General features: G+C 35.0%; 1 protein-coding gene across 1 annotated transcript; it reads right to left on the reverse strand.

The window, feature by feature from the left end:
• Window positions 1-459: 459 nt before the first annotated feature.
• LOC111049854 (aprataxin) lies at window positions 460-15,416 on the reverse strand. Its single transcript, XM_039444458.1, has 3 exons — window positions 15,105-15,416; window positions 11,423-11,556; window positions 460-636 (listed from the first exon to the last, which is right to left on the reverse strand). Exons 1-3 carry the CDS (start codon window positions 15,347-15,349, stop codon window positions 479-481), a joined length of 537 nt encoding a protein of 178 aa, XP_039300392.1. The 5' UTR covers window positions 15,350-15,416; the 3' UTR covers window positions 460-478.
• Between the last annotated feature and the right edge of the window lie 9,138 nt (window positions 15,417-24,554).

A 24,554-nucleotide genomic window follows, 5' to 3' on the forward strand; every position in this document is an offset into this window, starting at 1 on the left:
CAAACTTTGCATAGATGGGGCGGAGCTCCTTAAATTTTTCCAGATATGGGACTTGTGGCAGTTGATAGAGCTTATCAATTAATATCTCAAGTATAAATTTGATCAAAATCGTGGGAGCCGTTTTCGAGAAAATCGCGAAAACCCTGTTTTTGACAACATTTTAACCATTTTAGCCGCCATGTTGAATTGCATTTGATCGAAATTGTTCGTGTCGGATCCTTATAGTGTAAGGACCTCAAGTTCCAAATTTCAAGTCATTCCGTTTATTGGGAGATGAGATATCGTGTACACATACACTCATATACACAGTACACACCCACACATACAGACCAATACCCAAAACACACTTTTTTGGGTTCAGGGGACCTTGAAATATTTAGAAATTGGGGTACCTTAATTTTTTCGGAAAGCAATACTTTCCTTACTTGGTAATAGGGCAAGGAAAGTAAAATTAAGACGTTTTCTTGAAAATAATATTTTATTTATTATGTGTTTCCAAATGTTTTTTAAGAGCAGGCATATTTGGAGGACAATGAGAGCACTTGTGGCACCTTAGTTTACTCTTTAGATATTCGTTACATTTTTCATCTTCTGGTATTCGTACACAGCTGAACTTTTCCAGGTCGTCGATAATCTCTGTAAACATAATTTACCAAAATTAAAATACATCAAAGAACACCAAACAATTATATTGATAAAAATATTGAAAATGAAAACTTTATTCTCCAAAAAAGATTAACACTGCAATTATATTTGCATGTAAAATTCCATTGTCACGGTAATTGACCGAGCGAAGTGAGGTCTAAGAGCCTGTTCACATGACAGCGATTTACGTTCGGTTGTCGCGCGGTTGACAAACCGAGCGATTGCCAGGTATAGGGAAACACATGGTGCCGTACACATGCATCGCTCGGTTTTAGTAGTCGCCGGCGAATCGCGGCGGTTATAGACTCAGACTACAACCGCTCGGTTGCCGGGCGGCTCGATATACTAGAGCAGGCATGAGAGCGTACACATGTCTTCAGTCAACCGAGCGGTTTCGATCAGAGCAGTAAAGTTTTAAATATATGTTGAAGAGTAATATAGTGATTAAGTACATAGATTAAGATATTAAGATTGAGTACATAGATGTTGTACCTAGTAATTATTTATCATAACCGAGCGCAAACCGCTCATGAATCGCTGTCATGTGTACGAGGCTGGCAAACCGAGCGATTTGCCAATCGAGCGACAACCGAGCGTAAATCGCTGTCATGTGAACAAGCTCTTAGATTCAAGTTGACGGTTTGGCATTTCTCTTAATGTTTAAATGTTTATATGTTGCGCATTTACGGCGAACGCGGTAATAGATTTTCATGAAATTTGACAGGTATATTCCTTTTTTAATTGCGCGTCGACGTATATACAAGGTTTTTGGAAATTTTGCATTTCAAGGATAATATAAAAGGAAAAAGGAGCCTCCTTCATAGGCCAATATAAGAGTAAAAATCAGACTATAGAATATTATTGATCATAAATCAGCTGTCTAGTGGACTATAATACTACCCGTTCAAAAACATGGAACATCTTGAAAATGTATCTTTCAATCAACGTTAGTAGACAGTTGACTATAATACTTCCCGTTCAAAAACATCGAACATCTTGAAAATGTATCTTTCCATCAACGTTGTAGACAGTTGTAGCCAGACCTGATAACAGCGCTCACACTCACATTCCGGGACGACACGTCACGGTACGATTTATTTAGTATTTAGTACTGTTTATTTAGGATTTTTTCTAGACATTTTAAATTGATAAATTATTTATTATTTTTTGAAAAACATAACAACAGGTCAATGTAACTTACTGAGCGCGAGGTCCACTGTTCACAGAAATACTAGTGGATAATTTTGTCATAAAATAGTTCAAGGGTAGATAATTTTAATATATAATAATTTTATTTGACTCGTTTAACATTTTCGGAAAATAATTTCAGTTGAATCACAATAAAAAATTGAATTATGTTTTTCGACCGAGCGAAGTGAGGTCTAAGATTCAAGTCGACGGTTTTGCATTTCTCTTTATGTTTAATTGACCGAGCGAAGTGACGTCTGAGATTCAAGTCGACGGTTTTGCATTTCTCTTTATGTTTGAATGTTTATATGTTGCGCATTTACAGCGAAACGCAGCAATAGATTTTCATTAAATTTGACAGGTTCTCTATTGAATTTCGCGTCGACGTATACATAAGATTTTTTAAAATTTTACATTTTAAGGATAATACAAAAGGAAAAGGAGTTTCCTTCGAACACCAATATCACCGTAAAAATCAGACTATAGAATTCATCATAAATCAGCTGTTTAGTGGACTACCCATTCAAAAAAATCGAACATCTTGAAAATGTATTTTTCCATCAACTTTAGTAGACAGTTGTCTACTAACTTTGTCTTTCCATAAGCTGAGGCCATGATTCTAGTTTGTAGTTTAGAGTTATTGATGGATTTTTTTTTCGCATTTTTAATTTTTTAATCTGATGAATAAGATTGCAATAAATATTATTGAAAAGAAATTGATTTCTAAAATCATGAAAAGTGAGGAATGAAGTTTGTAGGAGATTAGAATTATGGTAGTTTATTTTGTTATTTTCAACGCACCGATTTTTTGCCAACATGACAACACAGAATGTTCTCTGATGGGTTGATTGGATTGGCGTATCGACGGCAGCCAGACCTGATAACAGCGCTCACACTCACATTCCAACAGGTCTGACTGAATGTAAGCATGATATACAGCTACCAACACATCCATGCTAACAATATTTTTCTCAATCTAAAATACCGGGGACAGCTTCGCTCTGGAGTACAAAAGCATAAAAAATGTATTACGAAAGAAGAAATTTTAATAACATTCATACCGAAATGTTCTATCTAATCACAGTAAATTGAGATTAATTCCCAGAAGAAAGCAAAAATTTCCCTCACAAAGGCCCAGTTGCACAAAAGCCGGTTAAATTTTAATCCTGATTAACTTCACGTGAACCAAATCAGAGAAGACCATTTCAAATAGATGGATCTACTGGAATTAATCAGGATTGAAAATAACCCGGCTTTTTGCAACCGGCACTTAGTACCTGATTGAATGATTACAAAATTTCAACAGCTAAGTCATAATTTTGACACAGTCCCACACACATGAACACGCTCACTCACTTCCATCACCAACAGACGACGAAATAATTATTATCACCTGTTTTCCCAAGGATGTATAATAATTATCCTTTTAATGTCCTTCAGCGAGTTTTCTCAGGGATGAGACCTAGTGCAATCGAATCTTTATATTATAAACCTACTATGTTCTGAATTTAGTGAGAATCGTAAGAGCCGTTTTCGAGATCCCGTGAAATACAAACATATAAACATCTAAACATATAATCATATAAACAGAAGTTGCTCGTTTAATACTATAGGATAACATAAAAATACCTCTAGTTATTTTCTTACCCATGAAAGACTCAAAGAATCGTTTTTGTGAAGAAAGAGGCTATACGGTAGTGAGCTTTACTTTAAAGAGTCAGAGTCTGAATAGCATAGTTTGCAATCCTTATGCACTTTTAGGTGAGGGTAAAGCTGCATTTACACCAAAGTTATTAACAAAATGTTAATAACTTAATCCTTATAGATTCTATTAGATTGAACGGAACTTGACAAACACATATGTTCATCATGTGTATGATAAATTATGATCAATCTAATAGAATCTATAAGGATTTAGTTATTAACATTTTGTTAATAACTTTGGTGTAACCCCAGCTTAACTCTAATTTATAAAGGGAATAAAGAATCCAAGTACCCTTTATTAAAGCACTTTCATTCACAACATTTTTTTATTTCCTGATTTTCTAACCGGATGATATAGGCATACTTGGAAGGTCTCTTGCAGCCGTGAAAAACATAGCATTAGAGTTGGAGCAAAGCGCATCGGAAGTTGGTCTGGAGATCAATGTCAAGAAAACTAAAGTATTCAACCAATCAAGACATAACAGGAATCGGCTTGGGCCATTTCTGGAATGTGGTGGGAAGAATTACCAAGTAGTTGACGATTTCACGTTGCCGTGCTACCAATTTTTCCTTAAACGGTTGGAATAGCATTTAACACCTATCAACCTAAGAATAGTTGTCGGCTCCAATAAAATAGATTCTTGATAAACTGTGAATGGATCTATTGCCTATGAATGAGAAATCCAGTTTTCAGAGCAAATTAACTTATAATCTTCAGATGAAAATACACAAAATACAGAAAGAGAAAATATCTTAAGACTAATTATTTCAAGAGTTATTACGAACTAAAATACTTATCTAGTTTACAGTTGAAACACAGTGGCTATTGGCTTTACTACATTAACAACTAAATCTGACCAAAACAGCACAAAATTTTATATAAAACTCAATCTACAACATTAATAAACGAAAATGATTTAGAGCAAAACTCTACGACAACAGTACTTGTAGCAAGCCATTTTTCAGAAGAGAAGGAAGGGCTGAACAGGAAAAGCAAAGTTGAAAGTCACCAAACCAACGCCCTGTTCAATATCGATCTCCACAGACACGTCATCAAAAAATTATAACTTATAAGTTTAGAATTCACATTCTACATCTGTTCTCAATAAAACTTTAATTTGAAAATGTTATTTTAAATTTTTATATATATATCATCTCTATTTAACTAAACCATTTATCTTTTTAATTCTGTCAACCCAGCCTCGGTGACACCATGGAACAATGCAACAAACATTTACGATAATAAATTCTCCGTCAAAAAGTTTATCCGTCTATTGATAACTCTGACATTTACTATAAAGTTCCATAGATCTCGAATTGAAGATTCGATTTAAATGTGAGAAGAAAAATGTAATATTACAAATACCCCCCTCTTGACATAAAAAAATTTTACTGTTTGAAAATTTAAAGAAAAAATTTACATTGACCCTAATGAAAATTGTTGAAATTTAAATTTGAGAACAGTAACAATTTTTTCTAGAAAAAAAACAATACATGTCATCCAAAAATATTGAAAATTATTATAAAAATTCATCAATAGCGTTTGTTATATGTTTCCAAACAATATCTCAAAATATAGAATATCAATATTACTTTTGATTTAGCTTTATAATTTAAAGAAAAATATCTCAACAGAAAGTTTAATATGTAAAGAATAGTTTTTTGAAATTGCACATAAATTTAATAGATAGAAAAATTTAATTTTTATTGCATAAAAAAATTTAGTATGTTGAATAAAAAAATTATTATTATTATTATTTTTTTTTTTTTTAAATGAATTGATGAATTGTTACATTTAATTTTCACATAAAATTTCAATAAATCAAAAAATGTTCATTTCTTTCACTATTTACGCAGTTGATTTTATTGATGCACATTTTGGAAAACAGTCCGTTAAGGCACTCAGTATGATTTTCAGTTAAGTGTGACTCCAATGTGATGACGTTAGTGTTGGGCTGATCTGGATGCACGTAGTGTTGGGCTGATACTTGTAGTCGACTGATGCATATCAAACTCGATACAGGTGACATCTCAGTTAGCATTGCCTCATGCTTGTGGTAGACGGCTGCATACCAAACTCGATACAGGTGACATCTCAGTTAGCATTGCCTCATGCTTGTGGTAGACGGCTGCATTCCAAACTTGATACCGGTGACATCTCAGTTAGCATTGCCTCATGCTTGTAGTAGACGGCTGCATTCCAAATTCAATACAGAGTCACATAAATTTTGTATCATATTTGTAATTATACAATGTACATTTCAGGCTTGAAATGACAATGTAATTCGTTTTTTGGAAAAGAGATAGACGCTGCATACAGGATTAATTTAGGTGAGGATTAATTTAGGTAAGGTTTGGTTTTTTGATATTTTCAGCTTTCAAGGTTTAGAGTTCTGCATACAGGAATAATTTAGGAGAGGATTTTTTGAATCAATTCTTTCATGATACTGTGACTGTTCTTCTGAATTCAAAGTTGCGAATGTGAACATGGATGACAATTACCTCCAGGTAATGCAGTAGTGTTGAAGTTTGAGATACTTGGTCAGCAATAGGCGTTGGCATTGCTATTGGCGTATTCTTTGGTGTCGGCTTTGGCATCGGCGTTGATATTGGCATTGGCGTTGGCGTAGCTATTGACATCAGCACAGGCATCGGCGTTGATTTTGGTGTTGGCATCAGCATTGGCGCAGGCATTGGCGTAGCTATTGGCATTGATTTTTTGTTGTTGGCATTGGCGCAGATTTTGGCATTGGCGTAGCTATTGGCATTGGCGCAGGCATTGGCGTTGATTTTTGTTGTTGGCATCAGCGTTGGCGCAGGCATTGGTGTAGCTATTGGCGTTGACATTGGCGTTGACATTAGCGTAGTTATTGGTTTAGGCCGCAGCGTAGATTTAGGCGTAGATATGTCACACTAGTTTGAAAATCACCCAAATGTTCTTAACACTCTTCATGGCGTTCACTTGTTACTGATTTCGAGATTCACATGATAACTATTTCAATGTTAATGTCTGTGCTGTACCTGTTGTCTTAAAATGCTTATAAACTAAGAAGAAAAACTTGATTAGGCTATCCATACAATCTAATACACATAAAATTAATTTTAAATATATATAAAATTGAAATTTGTTAACATCTTATTATACAGTCAGCAATACATAAATTGTGAAATATGGACATATCAATGATAAATTTAAAAAAAAAATCATTCATTTATTCACTGTTCAAATATCAACATTTTAATCCATTCTTCAAAATAGAAATATAATTTCATAACACCCTGTATCATTATCAAAATTGTAAAAAACAAACATCATAACAACACAACAAAAATTTAATTTCAATACATATTTCAATAATTTCAGACATTTGGTCTTCTATTCAATCATTTCATAATATATTTGCATTTCATTATTATTTAATATAACATTCATTTATAGCATGTTCATTTCACATTTATGATTTATCATTCAGGGTTTCAAAATTATTTAGTTTTAATTTTGTTCAAAAATTGTATAAAAAGCAAATTATTTAATATTATTAATCATCGTTTGTTGGATACTATAGTTTATTTCGACTCTTCAATGTTCTAAACACAAACTACATTTCATGACAAAACTTTACTATCAAACATTAAACAAGAAACCATTCAAAACATCAATAATATTTTGCTTCAAAGGCAAACAATATTCATAAGTAATCATCATTTTGCATCTATGGCAATCAACATTATTAATCATTATTTTGCATCTATGGCAATCAACATAAGTAATCAACACAAAAAATATTATCTCATTACTGCCTCTCTAAGTCATAACCTCTGTTATTCCTTCTTTAGGCAATAATGGGTTTCCATCTCAAAAAACAATCACATACCAGCAAAATTCTAATCAACAAACCCCACTAAAAATTCTACATACACTCCAGCATCCATTTCAAACGATAATCAATCATATCAAAATTTATAGAACAAACAGTTTTAAAATTTAAAAAAAATATCAATTACAAAACACTTTAGAAAAATTTTAGCCTTTAACTCATTTCAATTGATAATATAACACAACGTTTTAAATTAAACCAATTATTTTTTAAAATAATTTAAAATTTAAAGACTGTATAATAAGTATAAACATTTCAAGATTATGATACAAAGATGATCAAGATGAAATACTGGGTAAATAAGTTCCCTAAAAAATACAAACAAGAGAAAAAGAAAACTGGGTAAATAAATTCCCTAAAACAATACAAAGAAGAGAAAGATTAATTAGAGCCTATCCTACATGTCAGTACTGAACTTTCATGAGGAAGTATATTTAATAAAATATACTACTATGGAATTTTGTAAATTCCAAGTATGACTCTAATTTGTTATAATTGTGAGCTATCACTCCCACAAAAACAACTGGTGAAGGAAAAAATGTGTTGACTATTGTGACTGGGTGGAAAGTTCCTAGATGTCTGTAAGGCAATGTGATAGCAGACTCTAGTATCGGACCACAAAAACAAAAGTATGCAAAAGGTTTTACAAACATTTGATGTTGCAGTCATAAGGTTTTTATATCGCAAACAAGTAGGTCAGATAATCGAGTCCAGCCGTATGTGGTTCACGCCCACACCTCTAAAAAAAATCACACCTACTTGTCTACCAAAAATCCAAAGTATTGGACAGCAAAGAAAAAATAAAATGCAAAATGGGTTAAAAGCCCAGAAGAAAACTATAACCTAATTACATATGGCTTATGGCACGATATGCAATGAAAGATGAGAACATGGGACAAAATTGCTCTGAAAAACCTAATTACCTAATATAATACCTGAAAAAAAATAGACATGATTAAAATATGTAATACATGATGAAAAAATATACCGCAAGCAAACAATTATTTACACAACAATGGATAGATTTTGGAAAAGTTAAGTTTTATCAACAATTTAAAGATTAGGAAAATAAGCTACTATTTCAACTTCTAAAATTATTTCAGAAAAAATACAAATTTAAATGACTATGGACAAGATTGGTTAAGATATGCTTCATAGAAGAAATTTACTGAATATTACACAAAGACAGGAAAGAATCGAAAATTGAAAAGATTAAGGGCCAAGAAAATAGGCTACAGGAAAGAAAAAAGACACAATTATGGACTCTTACCATACACTGTGTAGCGATTATGCTATTCTGAATCCCGGCATAACACAGGATTCCTAATCATTGTGTGTTGGGGAATACCCTTTCATCATGTGATTCACTGTCATCATCTTGTAAGTAAGCAACTTGAAACAACCTTTGAATACTAACACATCAATGGAAACTTTGCGTTTTGTTTTCTTCAATAGCATGATTTTATTCATAGGTTCATTTGTTTCAACAAAGCCATTTTGCTTGCAAAAGTTAGTCATGTTCACTTGAGAATGCATAGCATACACCTTTTCAATTCTCAGTTGAAAGTTAAACTCATCAACTTGACTCAAAGCAAGATTCATTTTGTTTACATTTTTTCTAACCTCCACAGAAACCTGTCTCATGTAAACATTCACTTTACTTATAGTTTTCCTAACCTTCAATGTAGCAATATTACTTTCATGATAGTTGACTTTCAGTGAAGACAACTCCCTACCTACTTCTTTACTCAATTCTTCTATCTCACTAGGGTTGACTTTTTCAACAACAGTAACTAGGCCTACATTGTCAGAAACTTGAATGAGTTGATCTTGTATCTTAACACTACTATTATCATGCTTCAATTTGCTTTCATCTTCATGATTATCACTCAATTTTTCATGTGCATCTTTCAATAGAAGGTTTATACTAACCTGCTCTAGTCTTATGCTAGCAAATTCTTGCTTCATATCATCAAACCTAGCATCAAAATTAGCATTTTGCTCATCAAACAGTTGTGTTATGGCAGCTATTAACTCATCATCATTTTTAATATTTTTCATATTGTATGCCATTTTGCTAGTCTGCACAGATAATATATTCATTAGGACTTGATCTCTCTTGAACCGATTTCCCACTCAGCAACAAACCATTCATAACCTATCAAGATATCTATCTACTAATAATTTCTATAACCAGGGATTTCATGGTGTACCATTTGGGACATATTTATTTTGTAATTCTGTCCCACCACAGGGGTAACATTTGCCGTGCTACCAATTTTTCCTTAAACGGTTGGAATAGCATTTAACACCTATCAACCTAAGAATAGTTGTCGGCTCCAATAAAATAGATTCTTGATAAACTGTGAATGGATCTATTGCCTATGAATGAGAAATCCAGTTTTCAGAGCAAATTAACTTATAATCTTCAGATGAAAATACACAAAATACAGAAAGAGAAAATATCTTAAGACTAATTATTTCAAGAGTTATTACGAACTAAAATACTTATCTAGTTTACAGTTGAAACACAGTGGCTATTGGCTTTACTACATTAACAACTAAATCTGACCAAAACAGCACAAAATTTTATATAAAACTCAATCTACAACATTAATAAACGAAAATGATTTAGAGCAAAACTCTACGACAACAGTACTTGTAGCAAGCCATTTTTCAGAAGAGAAGGAAGGGCTGAACAGGAAAAGCAAAGTTGAAAGTCACCAAACCAACGCCCTGTTCAATATCGATCTCCACAGACACGTCATCAAAAAATTATAACTTATAAGTTTAGAATTCACATTCTACATCTGTTCTCAATAAAACTTTAATTTGAAAATGTTATTTTAAATTTTTATATATATATCATCTCTATTTAACTAAACCATTTATCTTTTTAATTCTGTCAACCCAGCCTCGGTGACACCATGGAACAATGCAACAAACATTTACGATAATAAATTCTCCGTCAAAAAGTTTATCCGTCTATTGATAACTCTGACATTTACTATAAAATTCCATAGATCTCGAATTGAAGATTCGATTTAAATGTGAGAAGAAAAATGTAATATTACAACGTACATGGGAAGTTGTGTAACCAATCGTAATGAGGAGCAAAAAGAAATTCAAAAACGTATCCTTGCCGCCAATCGCACATTTTTCTCATTACTAAACATATTCAAGAATAAAAATGTACACCGGATATGTAAAATAAAGCTCTATAAGAGTATAATAAGAACGGTGGTTTGCTACGGTAGTGAAGCTTGGACTATCACAGCCAGAACAGCGGGTATCTTGAATGTGTTTGAGAGAAAAATCCTGAGAAGAATCTATGGACCGGTTTGTGAGGATGAACAATGGCGCATACGTACGAAAGCTGAATTGAAAGAGCTTTATGCAGAGCCCCAATTATCGGCCCACATAAAATTGATGCGCCTCCGATGGGCAGGGCATGTGCAAAGAATGCCTGAAACACGAGTGCCAACTGCAAAGGAAAGTGTTAGTTGGTCAGCCTGGAGGAAGGCGACCTGTAGTGAGATCAAGGGAGCGATGGGAGGATAGAGTGCAGAAGGATGCTAATGAAATGTACAATTAAGGGGATGGAAGAGAGCGGCGTTAGATAGAGATGGATGGAGGCGTATTTTGGTTGAGGCCAGAGCCCGATTTGGGCTGTAGCGCCATTGGAGTGAGAGATTTTCTAACCTTGTCTGTAATTAGACAAAGCAGATAACTCGATCCTTTTCCAACTCCAATTCATTGCTAAATGTTTGACTTTGTAAAATGGTATGAGATGTTTGGTTTTAGAATTCAAATACTAGCATTTTTTTTAATCATCTGTTGTGTAAACGGTAACAGTAGATGACAGGAGAATGATTTATAGAATTTATGAACAGTAATACTAATACTATGTATTTGTATTAATACTGAACTATCAGTATTAATACAGTATTAGTTTTAATACTGAACTGTAATAACTATGATTGACCAGAGGACATTTTGATACTCACTTGAAGAGGGGAGAAAAAACCGTGTCGTATAACTATTCCAATGTTTAGCGTTTTTCAAACCAGATCCTTGGAAATCGTCACTTATGAGGTGGAGGTGCAGCCGCTGAAGGGAAGGCCGAGCATGGTAACCTAGCCTGCGAAAATATTTTATTCTTTTTAATATTTATTCATAAATAAATCAATATTTAGAGTAAAAATATACCTAACTCTACTTGACTCTAGTTGTAGCCAACTGGACAAGACACTGAGGAAAAGGCTAATAAAGTGCTATGTTTGGAGTGTGGCACTGTATGGTGCAGAAACTTGGACGCTGAGAAAGGAGAATAAGAGGAGGCTTGAGGCATTGGAAATGTGGATATGGAGAAGGATGGAGGGGATCAGTTGGAGGGATAAAGTTACAAACGAGGAGGTGTTGAGGAGGGTTGGGGAAAGAAGGAGTCTGCTGGATGTGTTAAAGGGAAGAAAGAGGAGATGACTGGGACATTGGATGAGACGGCAATGCTTGCTGGTGGATGCCATGGAGGGGACCATTCAGGGAAGAAGAGGAAGAGGGAGAAGAAGATACAAAATGTTGGACGACATCAAGGAGGGGATGAGCTACTATGCAACGAAGTGACTGGCAGAGAATAGATGAGAGTGGAGGGCTGTGAAGTTACACTATGAAGTTTATCATTCCATGATACACTATGAAGTTTATCATCCCATGATACACTATGAAGTTTATCATTCCGTGATACACTATGAAGTTTATCATTCCATGATACACTATGAAGTTTATCATTCCATGATACACTATGAAGTTTATCATTCCGTGATACACTATGAAGTTTATCATTCCGTGATACACTATGAAGTTTATCATTCCGTGATACACTATGAAGTTTATCATTCCGTGATACACTATGAAGTTTATCATTCCATGATACACTATGAAGTTTATCATTCCATGATACACTATGAAGTTTATCATTGTTTTCTTTAATAGCTGCGTCTACAGTTGACACGTTTTGACAGAAATATTATTTGTTGTTATGGCTTTTAAAGGTAGGCACACACAGATCGTCATCGGACGGACGGCACGCATCGGACGATTAGATTTGATGAATTGTTTTCAATTGGAGTGCACATACCTATCCGCATCGTATAGGTATGCGCACACCAATTGAAAACAATGCATCAAATCTAATCGTCCGAGCCATGCCGTCCGTCCGATGACGATCTGTGTGCGCCTACCTCAAGGCTGTTCGGTACTCTTTTTTTTTAATTGGATAATATTTTTCAATATAATTGTTAAGATCATTATAAAAGTGAGAAAAAGTGGCAACTGAAATTTTTAAGCGGTCTAATAAGCGAGTTATGGGTTGTTGAAGACCTTAATTCCGTTTTCTTTCCAGATCATAAACGGTTTCGATTTTTCCATTGGAGTTTTTTTAATACATTCAGTATATCATTGGCTTTGTTCTAATATGCGTTTTTTCGCGATTTATGCCAAAATAAACAAGTTATCGAATTTACAAAAAATGTTGATAATGGACAGCCTTTAACATATGTTATTCTTCGTTTATAATCAATGTTTTAATTCGTTCCTCTTTCATTTTCGTAAGGCAACATCTAAGGTACACAATACAAAATAAATTTTGAGTTTCGTTTAAAAATGAGTGAGTAACTGTTTTTTTAAATCATCGATACCTCCCTGTATTTATCGTCTTAGCCAAATAATGCACTTCACCATTCAATTATAATACTTCTATATTTTAATGCTTCAATTAGACTTTCAAATTTCATTTTCTTTTTATTTATACTATGATTGGATGCCATGGAGGGGACCATTCAGGGAAGAAGAGGAAGAGGGAGAAGAAGATACAAAAATGTTAGACATCAAGGAGGGGATGAGCTACTATGCAACGAAGCGACTGGCGGAGAATAGAAGAGAGTGGAGGGCTGCTGCCATATAGAAGGACCTGCTTACGAGCAGAAAACTACAGACAGACATACTATGATTATTTAGATTTCCATTCATTTGTATATTCATTCTTGATTAATCTATTTATTTCTGTATTGAACTTCGGTTTTGCAGGCAGCGCTCAATTTTTTATTAATTTATTCGTTGATACAATCACAAATCATATGAATATGATTGAGAAGGAACAACAGGTTTAGCCCAAAACTATTCCATTCCCGAATTTCAATAATATCCAAAAAAGTAGGTTATGTTCCTACTGTAAAAAGTTCCAAGTTCAATTTTTGTTAATATGCTATATTTTGATTGACAAAGTTACTTTTCGTGTATACATAAGGATTGATTAAAGCTGTTAGGTACACCTTTTTATTTTTATTTAAATTGGATAATCTTTTCAAATATAACTTATTGTTAAGATCAGTATAAGAGTGAGAAAACTGAAATTTTCAAGTGGTCTAATAAGCGAGTTATGGGTTGCTGAAGTCCTTGATTCTGTTTTCTTTCCAGATCATAAACGATTTCGAATTCTCCATTGATATACATTCAGTATATCATTGGCTTTGTTCTAATATGAGTTTTTTCGCGATTTATTCAAAATAAACAGGTTATCGAATTTGCAAAAAATGTTACTTTTTTATTTATGAACGATATGGGGAATAAAATTTTTAGTTTGGAAAGATACATTTTTTGAATTTTCAAGAGTTTTAACCGTTTATGATCTGGAAAGAAACCAGAGGTAGCACTTCAACGACCCATAACTCTCTTAATAGACCACTTAAAAGTTTCAGTTACCACTTTTTCTCATTATCTTGACAATTATATTGAAGAAGATTATCCAATTTAAATAAGAAAAAAAGTGTTCGAACAGCCTTAAATACACAATGTGTACTCAGCTTATCGTGTGAAACAATATAATAGTAGAGTATCACAAATATAAAGTCCTCTTTCACGAAATATTTTTTTTTACAGACATATTTGTTGAAATGGTTTTTAACCTTCCGGTAGTCGCGCCCTTCTCAATCACCCGAGCAGTCGCGTGTTGTATTTTGTACAACATCCAATTTTCCAAGTTTTATGTACTCTGTTTACTGTCAAAACATATTAATTAATTATATAATTACTTTTTCCATCTTCTTGGATTATTTTACGCCTATGAACATTTGAATGATTACCATTTCATAGCCCAATAAGGTACATCAAGCAAAACCATCAATTCTGTGTTATCACTTTTTGTGTAGTTGAGAAGTTGATATTGTGGTTATTATTCATATTGAATGAAAAAGACTAAGAAATTGTCAAAAACCACAGATTTATTGATACTTAGAAAGACCGGTTTCGGTTATTACACCATTGTCAATCTCTGATAAACCGGTCTTCCTAAGTATCAATAAATCTGCGGTTTTTGACAATTTCTCAGTCTTTTTCATTCAATCTGTGTTATTGGTTCGTTTACAGTCCCCGTATACAGTCTTTCCCTATCTTATGCACTGTCGCGACTAAATGGCACCTAAAGACTGAACCATTGCTCGGTTGATACTGCAACTCAGTGGAGTGATGGGGGGAAAGTTTTGGAATGCATAGGTGACTCATTCACTGACACCACCACATTCAATAGTTTTGTGCAGCAAAAAACTGACACTGTTGTACTTTTTACAACAGCGCGAGGTTAAAATACAACTTGAAGGCTGAAGTGTAAAGTTGTGAATGGATTACCGTACTCACCAAAATACAACATCTTCATAGTGGGTGTGAATGAATTTTCTGGCTTGTTCATCCATGTATTTCACAATAGGCAAATGACTAGAATCCAAGGAAATGATACTATTTATGTCAGCCTTTGGTAGAACGAGATAGTGGAATTGAGATTTTGGATATTTGTCCTTCATTATAACTATTTCATCATCAGACTTGACGACCAGCTCTGGATCTTTCATAGAATTTAATAAACTGAATTTCCAACCTGCCATTACTCTTTTGAATTGTGTAGAGAATCTCTCATGTAAAACTGATTGTTTCACTGGAGAGAAGCTGGAAATGAAAATAGATTGGATTAGGATTTAATAAAATTCTAAAAATGTATTGAAATTCATATAACCTATGTATAATACTTGGATAATTTGATACTGAATTAGGATTTTAAAGAAGTTTTGGGCAATAGCCTGTTTTTTTCTTTTCCGATCATTGTATTGTTTGTGCTAACCTAATAAATAAATAAAATTACAGTTAGAGCCAAACGAAGTAAATTATTAATATCAAGTAGGTTTATCTAAATGGACCTGAAAAATTACAGTACACTAAGTATTACAAATTACAGCCTAAATAGAGATAATATAATATCCTAATAACGAACCCAACTCTATGATTCTACCTTTAGATAAATAGGCTACTCCGATGGCTTACTTTAGACACTATCTATAGTAGGCTATGTTACTCCCTCATAAGTTAAAGGTTACACTGATAGGTGGATAAGTTATTTCTCAAATACAGTACGTTATTACTGTATTATGAAATCAAGAAATGGTATTAAAAACAGTGTTTACATGGGAGTCTATAAAGCAGACTTGTTGTTAAAATCCTTAGAGATCACCTATAGATCACCTGACCCAGGTAATATAAAGGAATTCCTCACTAAACTTGGAGGCCTGCTGCAGAATTTCTCAGCAAAGCATCACAAAATAGTGATCCTGGGTAACACAAACATTGACACTCACAAGACATCTGAGCAGAACTTCAAAGACCTAAAAAATATGTTGACTCAAAATGGCTGCCAAATCCATTATATGCCTCCTACCAGAGTGACTCCAAACTCAGCCACAAGCCTTGATGGATGCTATCATAACCAGTCACTTTCAGATATCGAAGCCACAGTCTACCCGAGCCATTTCTCAGATCACCATGCTGTATTGTGCAATATGAAATACGAATACAACCCGGAACTGCCGACATACAGGTATGCAAGAAGCTATTCAAAAGGAAACATTCAAGAGTTAAAATCAAAATTACAACATTCCAACTGGTCACCAGTGATTGAGACCCACGCTGTCGATGAAAAATACAATATTTTTGCCACAAAAATGCGACAGAAAATGGATGAAACAATGCCAAGAGGACCAAGGAAGATCACTACAGCAAAGGGGTTCAAGTTTTGGGACAAAACAACTATTCTTCTGAAACACAGAATGCAACTAGCTAGAGAGAAATTCATCTCAACTGCATCAGAGGACCATAGGCAGCAATACAAAGAACTAAAAAATCTATATGACCAGGATGTAAAACACAAAAAAAAGATACATGTCAAGAGTAGGATCATGGAATCAGACAACAAAACCAAGACCCTATGGAAAATGATCAATGATGAACGGAACAGAAGTAATCTTAACAGGCAGGAAAACCTCTGTTTGGAAATAGAGGGCCAGAAGATCACTGATCCTTTTCACACTAGCAACATCCTAAATGAAGCCTTTACACAGCCAGCAACAACAACAGGATTTGACCCTCCTCTAAGACGTATGGCCAAGCTGACAGGCATCAAAGCATTGAGTGAATTTCAGATGATAAATACAGCACAACTCCACCATCTCATAGACAAACTAAAATCGAACAACTCTGCTGGGCATGATGACATCACTGGAAAAATATTTAAAAATTGCAAAGAAGAACTAACAAAGCCTCTACTGGAAATAGTAAATTCTTCCCTAAAGCAAGCTGTATTCCCACAGGCTCTCAAGATCTCTAAGATCTTTCCAAAATTCAAAGGAGGAGATAAAATGGATCACAAGAACTATAGGCCCATAGCAAACCTACCTATAACCTCAAAAATTATCGAACGAGCAGTATATGACCAGCTTATCCTGCATCTGGAGAGCAACAAACTTATAACAGCACAACAGCATGGATTTAGAAAGCGTCTAGGCACTACAACTGCAATATCTGAATTGTGTGACAACATAAACCAACTTTGGGAGGAGAAAAATACTGTTATGGGACTGTTTATAGATCTTCAAAAGGCCTTCGACACACTAGACTGGAACATCCTAACTCTGAAATTGAGAGAATTGAAAATAGAGGGAAGAGCATTGGAGTGGATAGAGGACTACCTCACCAACAGAAAGCAGTATGTGGAAATAGTGCAGCACAAGAAAACTGCTCTTGTAAACTACAAATCCTCACTCAGAGCAGTGTCCCAGGGTGTGCCCCAGGGATCCATCCTTGGGCCACTGCTGTTCCTTGTCTACATCAATGACCTTCCCAAGGAAATTGACAACAGAAACAGCTGCATATTGTTTGCCGATGATACCACTATCTTGATACCATCGCAGAAACTTCAAGACCCACACATAATTGTCGAGACAGCACTGGAAGAGGCCACAGATACATGCAATAGACTGAAACTGACCATTAATAGGATGAAGACAATCCACATCAGATTCACTCCAATCAACTCAGAGGAGAGACCAAGAAATGATGACTCAATGATAGCAGACTGTACAAGATTCCTTGGGATAACGATTGACAGGCACTTAACATGGAAAAATTATATTGAGCTGTTATGCAAGACGTTAGCATCTGCTGTGTATGTGATACTAAGAATCAGAAACATGTAAGAAAATAGTACATTATCCATTGCATACCACACACTCTTTGCCTCACATTGGAGGTAGCCTACGGTATAGTTGCCTGGGGATCAGCATCCCAAACACACCTTTGCAGAGTCCTGAGAATACAGAAGTGGGCCTTGATAACGATATTGGAGAAAACATGATGGAGCACTGTAAATCTTTATTTGTGGAGAGTAAAATACTCACAGTAGTCTCATTGTACCTGCTCGAAACAATAAATCTGGTTAAGAAGAAAGGCCTTAACACAAGACAGGAAAAACACTGCTATAACCTTCGAAACAACAAGAATCTTGACTTGCCGCAACATAGACTGCGGAAATACAGCAGAAATACTCACCAACATATGCAGGATCATACTTTTTCAATTTACTGCCACGTAACCTGAAGGACATAGATAACGAGGCAGCATTTGCCTGAAGTCATACATATTGGCCCGACCCTACTACGTAGTATCAGAGTATGTTGAAGAGCATACATTTCAACATACACGACATACTCATGGAGGAAATCACCCGCCGTGAAGAAAATAATGACAACTCTTCAGCCATCATACTCTCAGAAGGACAAATACAAGTAACAAGTAGGCTTAAGTAAAGTGAGAAAAATAAATATAAAAAACTATAGATAATTGTACTGAGCATTCGCCTGCTCTTCCCCCTGCTAAGAGCAGTCAGCCAATCTGCTATAATTCTTTTGTGTTCAAGTATCGATAGCCCTGCGTGTCTACTTATTTCTGGAGGACAATTTCTTAGTATCACATGTAAAAGGTAGGAAACGTTTTTGTCACGAGTGTTCCTTGGATGCCCAGATAGATAATGTTCACCAATTCTTGTACTGTACTGTACTGTACTATGATTAATGAATGATGGCAGTTGATGGTATATCAATTCTTGAAGACAAATAAAAGTACAGAAGTGTACTTGAAGTACAGACCTGATGTGCAGTTTCTCAATGGTAAACACGTTGAGAGTATGATACACCTGTACGATACGCCTGATAATAATACCTACAATACAAATACGTTGAGAGTATGATACACCTGTACGATACGCCTAATAATAATACCTACAATACAAATACACCTGTATGACTTATACCTTAAAGCTCACCTCATACCTTCTTCTTAATCCATTCCCCACACTTGTAGGATCGATGGCGCCATGTCATGAATAAAATAAAATAAAAAACACTAATTGATCAAGATGGCAGTGATCAAGTTCAGGTCGAAAATTTATCATACGAGGCCTTGCTCTTTAACATAATGACACTTTAGCCTGATAACATTTGAGACAGGTCATTACTCACATATTCGTGGACATGATAATAAGCGCTGGTTCTGAGGAGACCGGTCACAACTCTCTCGCACACGCTGAGGTCCAACTGCTTCACCCTTGCAGGTAGCCTGTTGAAGTAGCATAGTGCTGAACTCCTAGTGCGGAAAAGTGCATGATATGCCTCTGTCACATGTCCCCTCAGTTTCAGCCAAAGGAAACAGATTCGGGACAGTCTCTTGGTCACTTGCTGGATGTGGCTGCTCAACTGAGCTTTAAATCCAGCATAAAGCACAGGTTCCTGATTATGAGGCAGACTTTGCGACTCAGATCGCAACACCTTCATGTGATGTAGACTTCCTTCCAGTTTTCAACCTCAAAGTAAACAGCTTTATCATCAGAAAAAGTAGCATATTCCCACCTAAATTACAATTGATATCATTCATGTATATGAGGAATATGACAGGACCTAGTGTGCTGCCCTGCATAACCCCAAAATCATTGGTGCTTTGGCGGCTGCTAGTGTTTTCAATGGTCCCAACCTGCCTTTGATCAGTCGATTAGCTTCTTAACCAATCGTTCTCAAGCTTTCATCATTTTGTTTCTGTAAAGGAAAATGTCCACTTATGCCAAACCGAACCTCGAACAGCGCAGGATATTTTATAATTTCAATAATGGAACATCTGTTCTGTAAATTTATTTTAGTATATGAGGTCTTGCCGGCCAGATAGCCGAGTTGACTAAGGCGTTGCAACCTTCAGTCTGCTAGTGCTACCTGGTTGCGCGTTCGAATTCCGCTGAATCCCATCGAATAGGCATGGACATAGATTTGATCATTTCATATTTACCCTCGCACTTTCTATTACCCACGCACAAGCAAAAAACTCATGTGGGCATCATCCGCAAAAATCATTTTCTATCCTCATTCGTCTTCTATCCATTGGCCTATATCCTCTTTTTCAGTATCTAGCCTACACTATAATAATACCGAATTGGTAAAAACTATGGAAACAGCTAAATATTTCTTTCAAAAGGGAAACTTGAAGGTAGGTGTGATGTGATTCGGGATCCTTTTCGAATAAAAATAACTACCTTTCTGTCGCATCAAAATTTTTGTCCGCCATCTTGGATCCGCCATTTTGAATACAACTTCATTTTTGTAAATTGAAAGGTGTGATATGATACAGAATTTCAAGAGAAAATGAATTTTGAAAATCGCACATTAATATCTCAAACCGTTCAAAAGTTATTCACATTCAAAGATACTAATAAATTATCTATCAATCATCTATCTAAACTGTATTATAAAGGTGCGAACAGACTCTCGCTCTGCTCCGCAACCGGACGTCACTCCAGCCGAGCGATTGATGATCGACCGGCGAGCAAGAGTGGTTCGACCGGGGAACGCGAGAAGATCTAACATCTTCCGTAACGTTCATGATGAGTGCGTGGGCGGAGCGACTGTGGTTCGATGGTGGTACGAGGGCGGTACGAGGGAGGAGCGTGCTCGGTGCGGGTTGGAAGCACGAATATGTGTACGCAGCTTTATAAAGAAAATAACTGGCTAATACACTTACGGGATAGGAAATTCACTCATGAACACATCTGAACTACTGGACTGATTAACTTGAAATTTTGCATATACAGTACATTCTTAATTTACCGAGTATAGTTATAGGCCTATTTTAAATTCTTCAAGTTCTCATTAGATCAAGTTTTTAAATAGACCCTTGCGGAGCACGGGTTACCTGCTAGTAATGAAATAAATTATTGTTTTGCTTCTCCTACTTGAAAAACATTTTTATTGATACAATGCTTATTAAACGAATATGTCCTGTTGACATTACGTTTAAATGTCATCACGTTTTTAGAAAAGTTGAAGGTCATTTCATATTTAATTTTTGATATTTAACTTTTATAAGATGAATCATCAATTAATCTTGTACTTCTTTTCCAGGGATTGCTGGGATGACCTCGAAAACCACCGTTGCTCCATTAGATAGGATTAAAATCCTACTTCAGGCTCATAATGTACATTATAAGCACCTTGGTATGTCGAAAGTATAAGTCGATTTTTCCCATAATTTACTATAAGTCTTCGTACGGTATTTGAAATATTAACTATGGAATCATAAATTCACTATTCATGGCAGTATTACCGTCCAACTGCAAATGACTCACTCATACAAAATTCATCTAAAACAATGAGGTTCTAACATTTTTCTCAGATATAGAGAATTTTTAATTGCAATAAATAAAAATATGTTAATCGTATGAATGTATGTTCTATTAACTATTTTTGTACAAAATCGCCAGAGTTTTCCTGACGAGTAATCCATTTCTGAAAACATGTTTCGTAGAACTCCGCCGCTAGGATGGCAATGAGCTATATAGGCCTACGGGACCCACCGCACACACTATAATTATGTCAAAATGTTGTCAAGGTTTTTCCACAAACCTCAGAAACCTGATCAACCTGCCTAGTGCCTACGCTACAATTCTTAATAAGAAGGCACTCAATCCAAGACACTTATGGCTTCCCGCTCCTTTGCTTGCCGTGGACGCCCGTACGTCATTTGGAGAACTCCCATTCTTGCACTGGCTGACGTGTTGGACACTGATGCAAGCTCATCAATTACAATAGTCTGAAACTTCTCCACGTTTGGTACTTCTAATAACAACTTTACATTTTCTATGAATGAACGTAAAATTAGGTGAATACTGACTACATTACGCATTCTATCATAAAATTACTAGAGACCCCCTGTTTTGAAGAACTCGCTCATAAACTGTTTTATTGATCTCTGAAATCCGCAACCAATTATACAGAGTTGGTTTGTACAGAGTATTATTATGGAAACAGCTAAATATCTCTTTTACAAGTATGATATGGCAGAAGATTCCATGGGGATCCTATTCCATTTGAAAAAAAAAACTATTTTCTGTCGCTTCAAAACTTTTGTCCGCCATCTTGGATTCGTCATATGGATCCAACTTCATTTCGGATCCAGCTTCATTTTGAATCCAAGGTCATTTTTCAAATGGGAACGTGATCATGTAATATATGATTTCGATACAGAATTTCAAAAGAAAATTAATGGCGAAACCCGCACATCTCAAACCGTTTCAATGATCTCAACATTTGAAGATACTAATAAATGATACCTTTGAACCACCCCCATCTGATTAGCAAAGAGGCTAGGGATGCGGAATTTTGATATGTTTACCTCCTTCTTACCCTAATTGCGGGGTTCACAGCTAGATTGTCTTCCAAACTTTTCCCTATATAAATCTTCATTGACTGAACTATAAATAAATGTTTTACGAGCATAGCATATTTGGGAGAATAGTACTTTACGTAACAAGTCCGGTAACGGTAGTTTACCGCATAAGTATGATTGTTTCTGCCCGAAACGTAGTTGAGGGCAGAATTATCATACGAATGCGGTAAATACGTTACCGTACAAGTTACGTACCTACAATATTTTTTGTCATACTTTTCTCAGAAATAATAATATTGCTGAGAAACAGTAACCATTACCTGCTGCTGCTCGAGTTACTGCATTCTATAAACATGACCTAGCCCATAGCGCCTAGTTCATAACAGACCCATCGAGCTCAAATAGAATAATAAAGGCCAATGTTAAAAAATGTCAGGTGAGTTCTTATAACTTGAAACTTATTTGATGAGTTCTAATAATATTTGAGTTATTCTATTGGTTACTTAGATATTATTAACTCAGTGGACAGTGCCTCCAAGAGCTATTTTCTACGAGGCAGAATGAGGCAGACACTGTTAGGAATTTGAATCTGGAACAATTTGATTAGAATAAGAAACGTATTCAGATGTTTTCTTATTGTAAAGTCATAAAGGTTTTCTTCACGTAGCTACGCTAAGCTAAAATACATCTTCAGAACACGTAGCCGTCCTATCTACTAATAATGGTAATCATACTCGACTGTAAAGGAAAACATATGATCTCTTTACAGTATATGCTGTAATGAAAATCACATGTTTTCTTGTTCTGCAAACAGCTGTTTACCGGCTTGATTTGATGCATGGAAAACAGCTGCAATTTAGTATTTTTTTTTTATTGTCAATACTATTATAGCTATCTAGTCTGGAGACTAATGAGCTAATTCTTTTCTACCCTAACATACTACTTAAAGTAAGTATGACAAAAAATATTTTACTTCTTAGTGCCGGTTGCACAAAAGCCGGTTAAATTTTAATCGTAATTAATTCCACGAGAACCAATCAGAGAAGCCGGCTTATCAAAAACGCCTTCTTATTTTATCATTATAAATATTCAATAGACCTCTGTCAAATCCATTAGTTTAATACACGATTTATGCTGTATCTAAAGTTGAACATGTGCTAGAAATGAAAAATGCACTTTTAATTTATAGAAAATAAACTTATGTCAGCTACAGTCTATAAAAGGCATTGACAAGAGTGAGGATATCGGCAACGTTGTTCTCCTATCTTTCTCCACTGCCATTATAACGTGGACATCACTATGGTAACAGTAAGATAAGCAATACTTTAGCTTGTATATATTTTTGGACGAAAATTGAACTTGAACGTTTTACAGTAGAAACATGACCTATTTTTTGGACATTTTATTAATTTATCAAAATTTGGGAATGGAATAGATTTGGGCCAAGCCTGTTGTTCCTTCCTAATCATATTTATATGATTTGTGATTCTGTCCACAAATAAATAAATAAATAGATAAAGATAGAAGAAAAGCGATGCCGATTCTCATTTCACGCTATCAAAAACATAATTGGTATCGTTGTGGACCTAGAAAAGGATAGTAGCCCTACCACCGGCTTTGTCGAATGATAGACAAGGATAGAAAAACCAAAGTTGATTAAATACTGTCATTATAATGTGGACCTCACTATAGTACCTAACAGTAGGATACCTCGATATTTTTACTGATTTATGTGCAAGGTCACAACCTTAGCAGGTTGAATCAATTGACAAGGACTCAGGTCAGAGCAGCTATGAGACCTGAGGTCTAAAGGGCCATCGCCATATATGCATCATCTACAATGTTTAACGCTAATCTACATAATATATGGGATTATATCATATATGTCATTATCGCATTATCATATATAATTTTATTTTATTTGTTCATTCAGAATTACACAACTTACAGAAAAGTACCACAGGCTAAATCGCCCAAAACGGTTCCAATTCTAATTTATACAACAGTCTTATTTTACGCATTTTTAATATTTTCCATATTATATCGTGTTTCATTCTGGTT

The sequence above is a fragment of the Nilaparvata lugens genome, unplaced genomic scaffold (genome assembly GCF_014356525.2).
Source record: "Nilaparvata lugens isolate BPH unplaced genomic scaffold, ASM1435652v1 scaffold4717, whole genome shotgun sequence".
Lineage (NCBI taxonomy): Eukaryota > Metazoa > Arthropoda > Insecta > Hemiptera > Delphacidae > Nilaparvata > Nilaparvata lugens.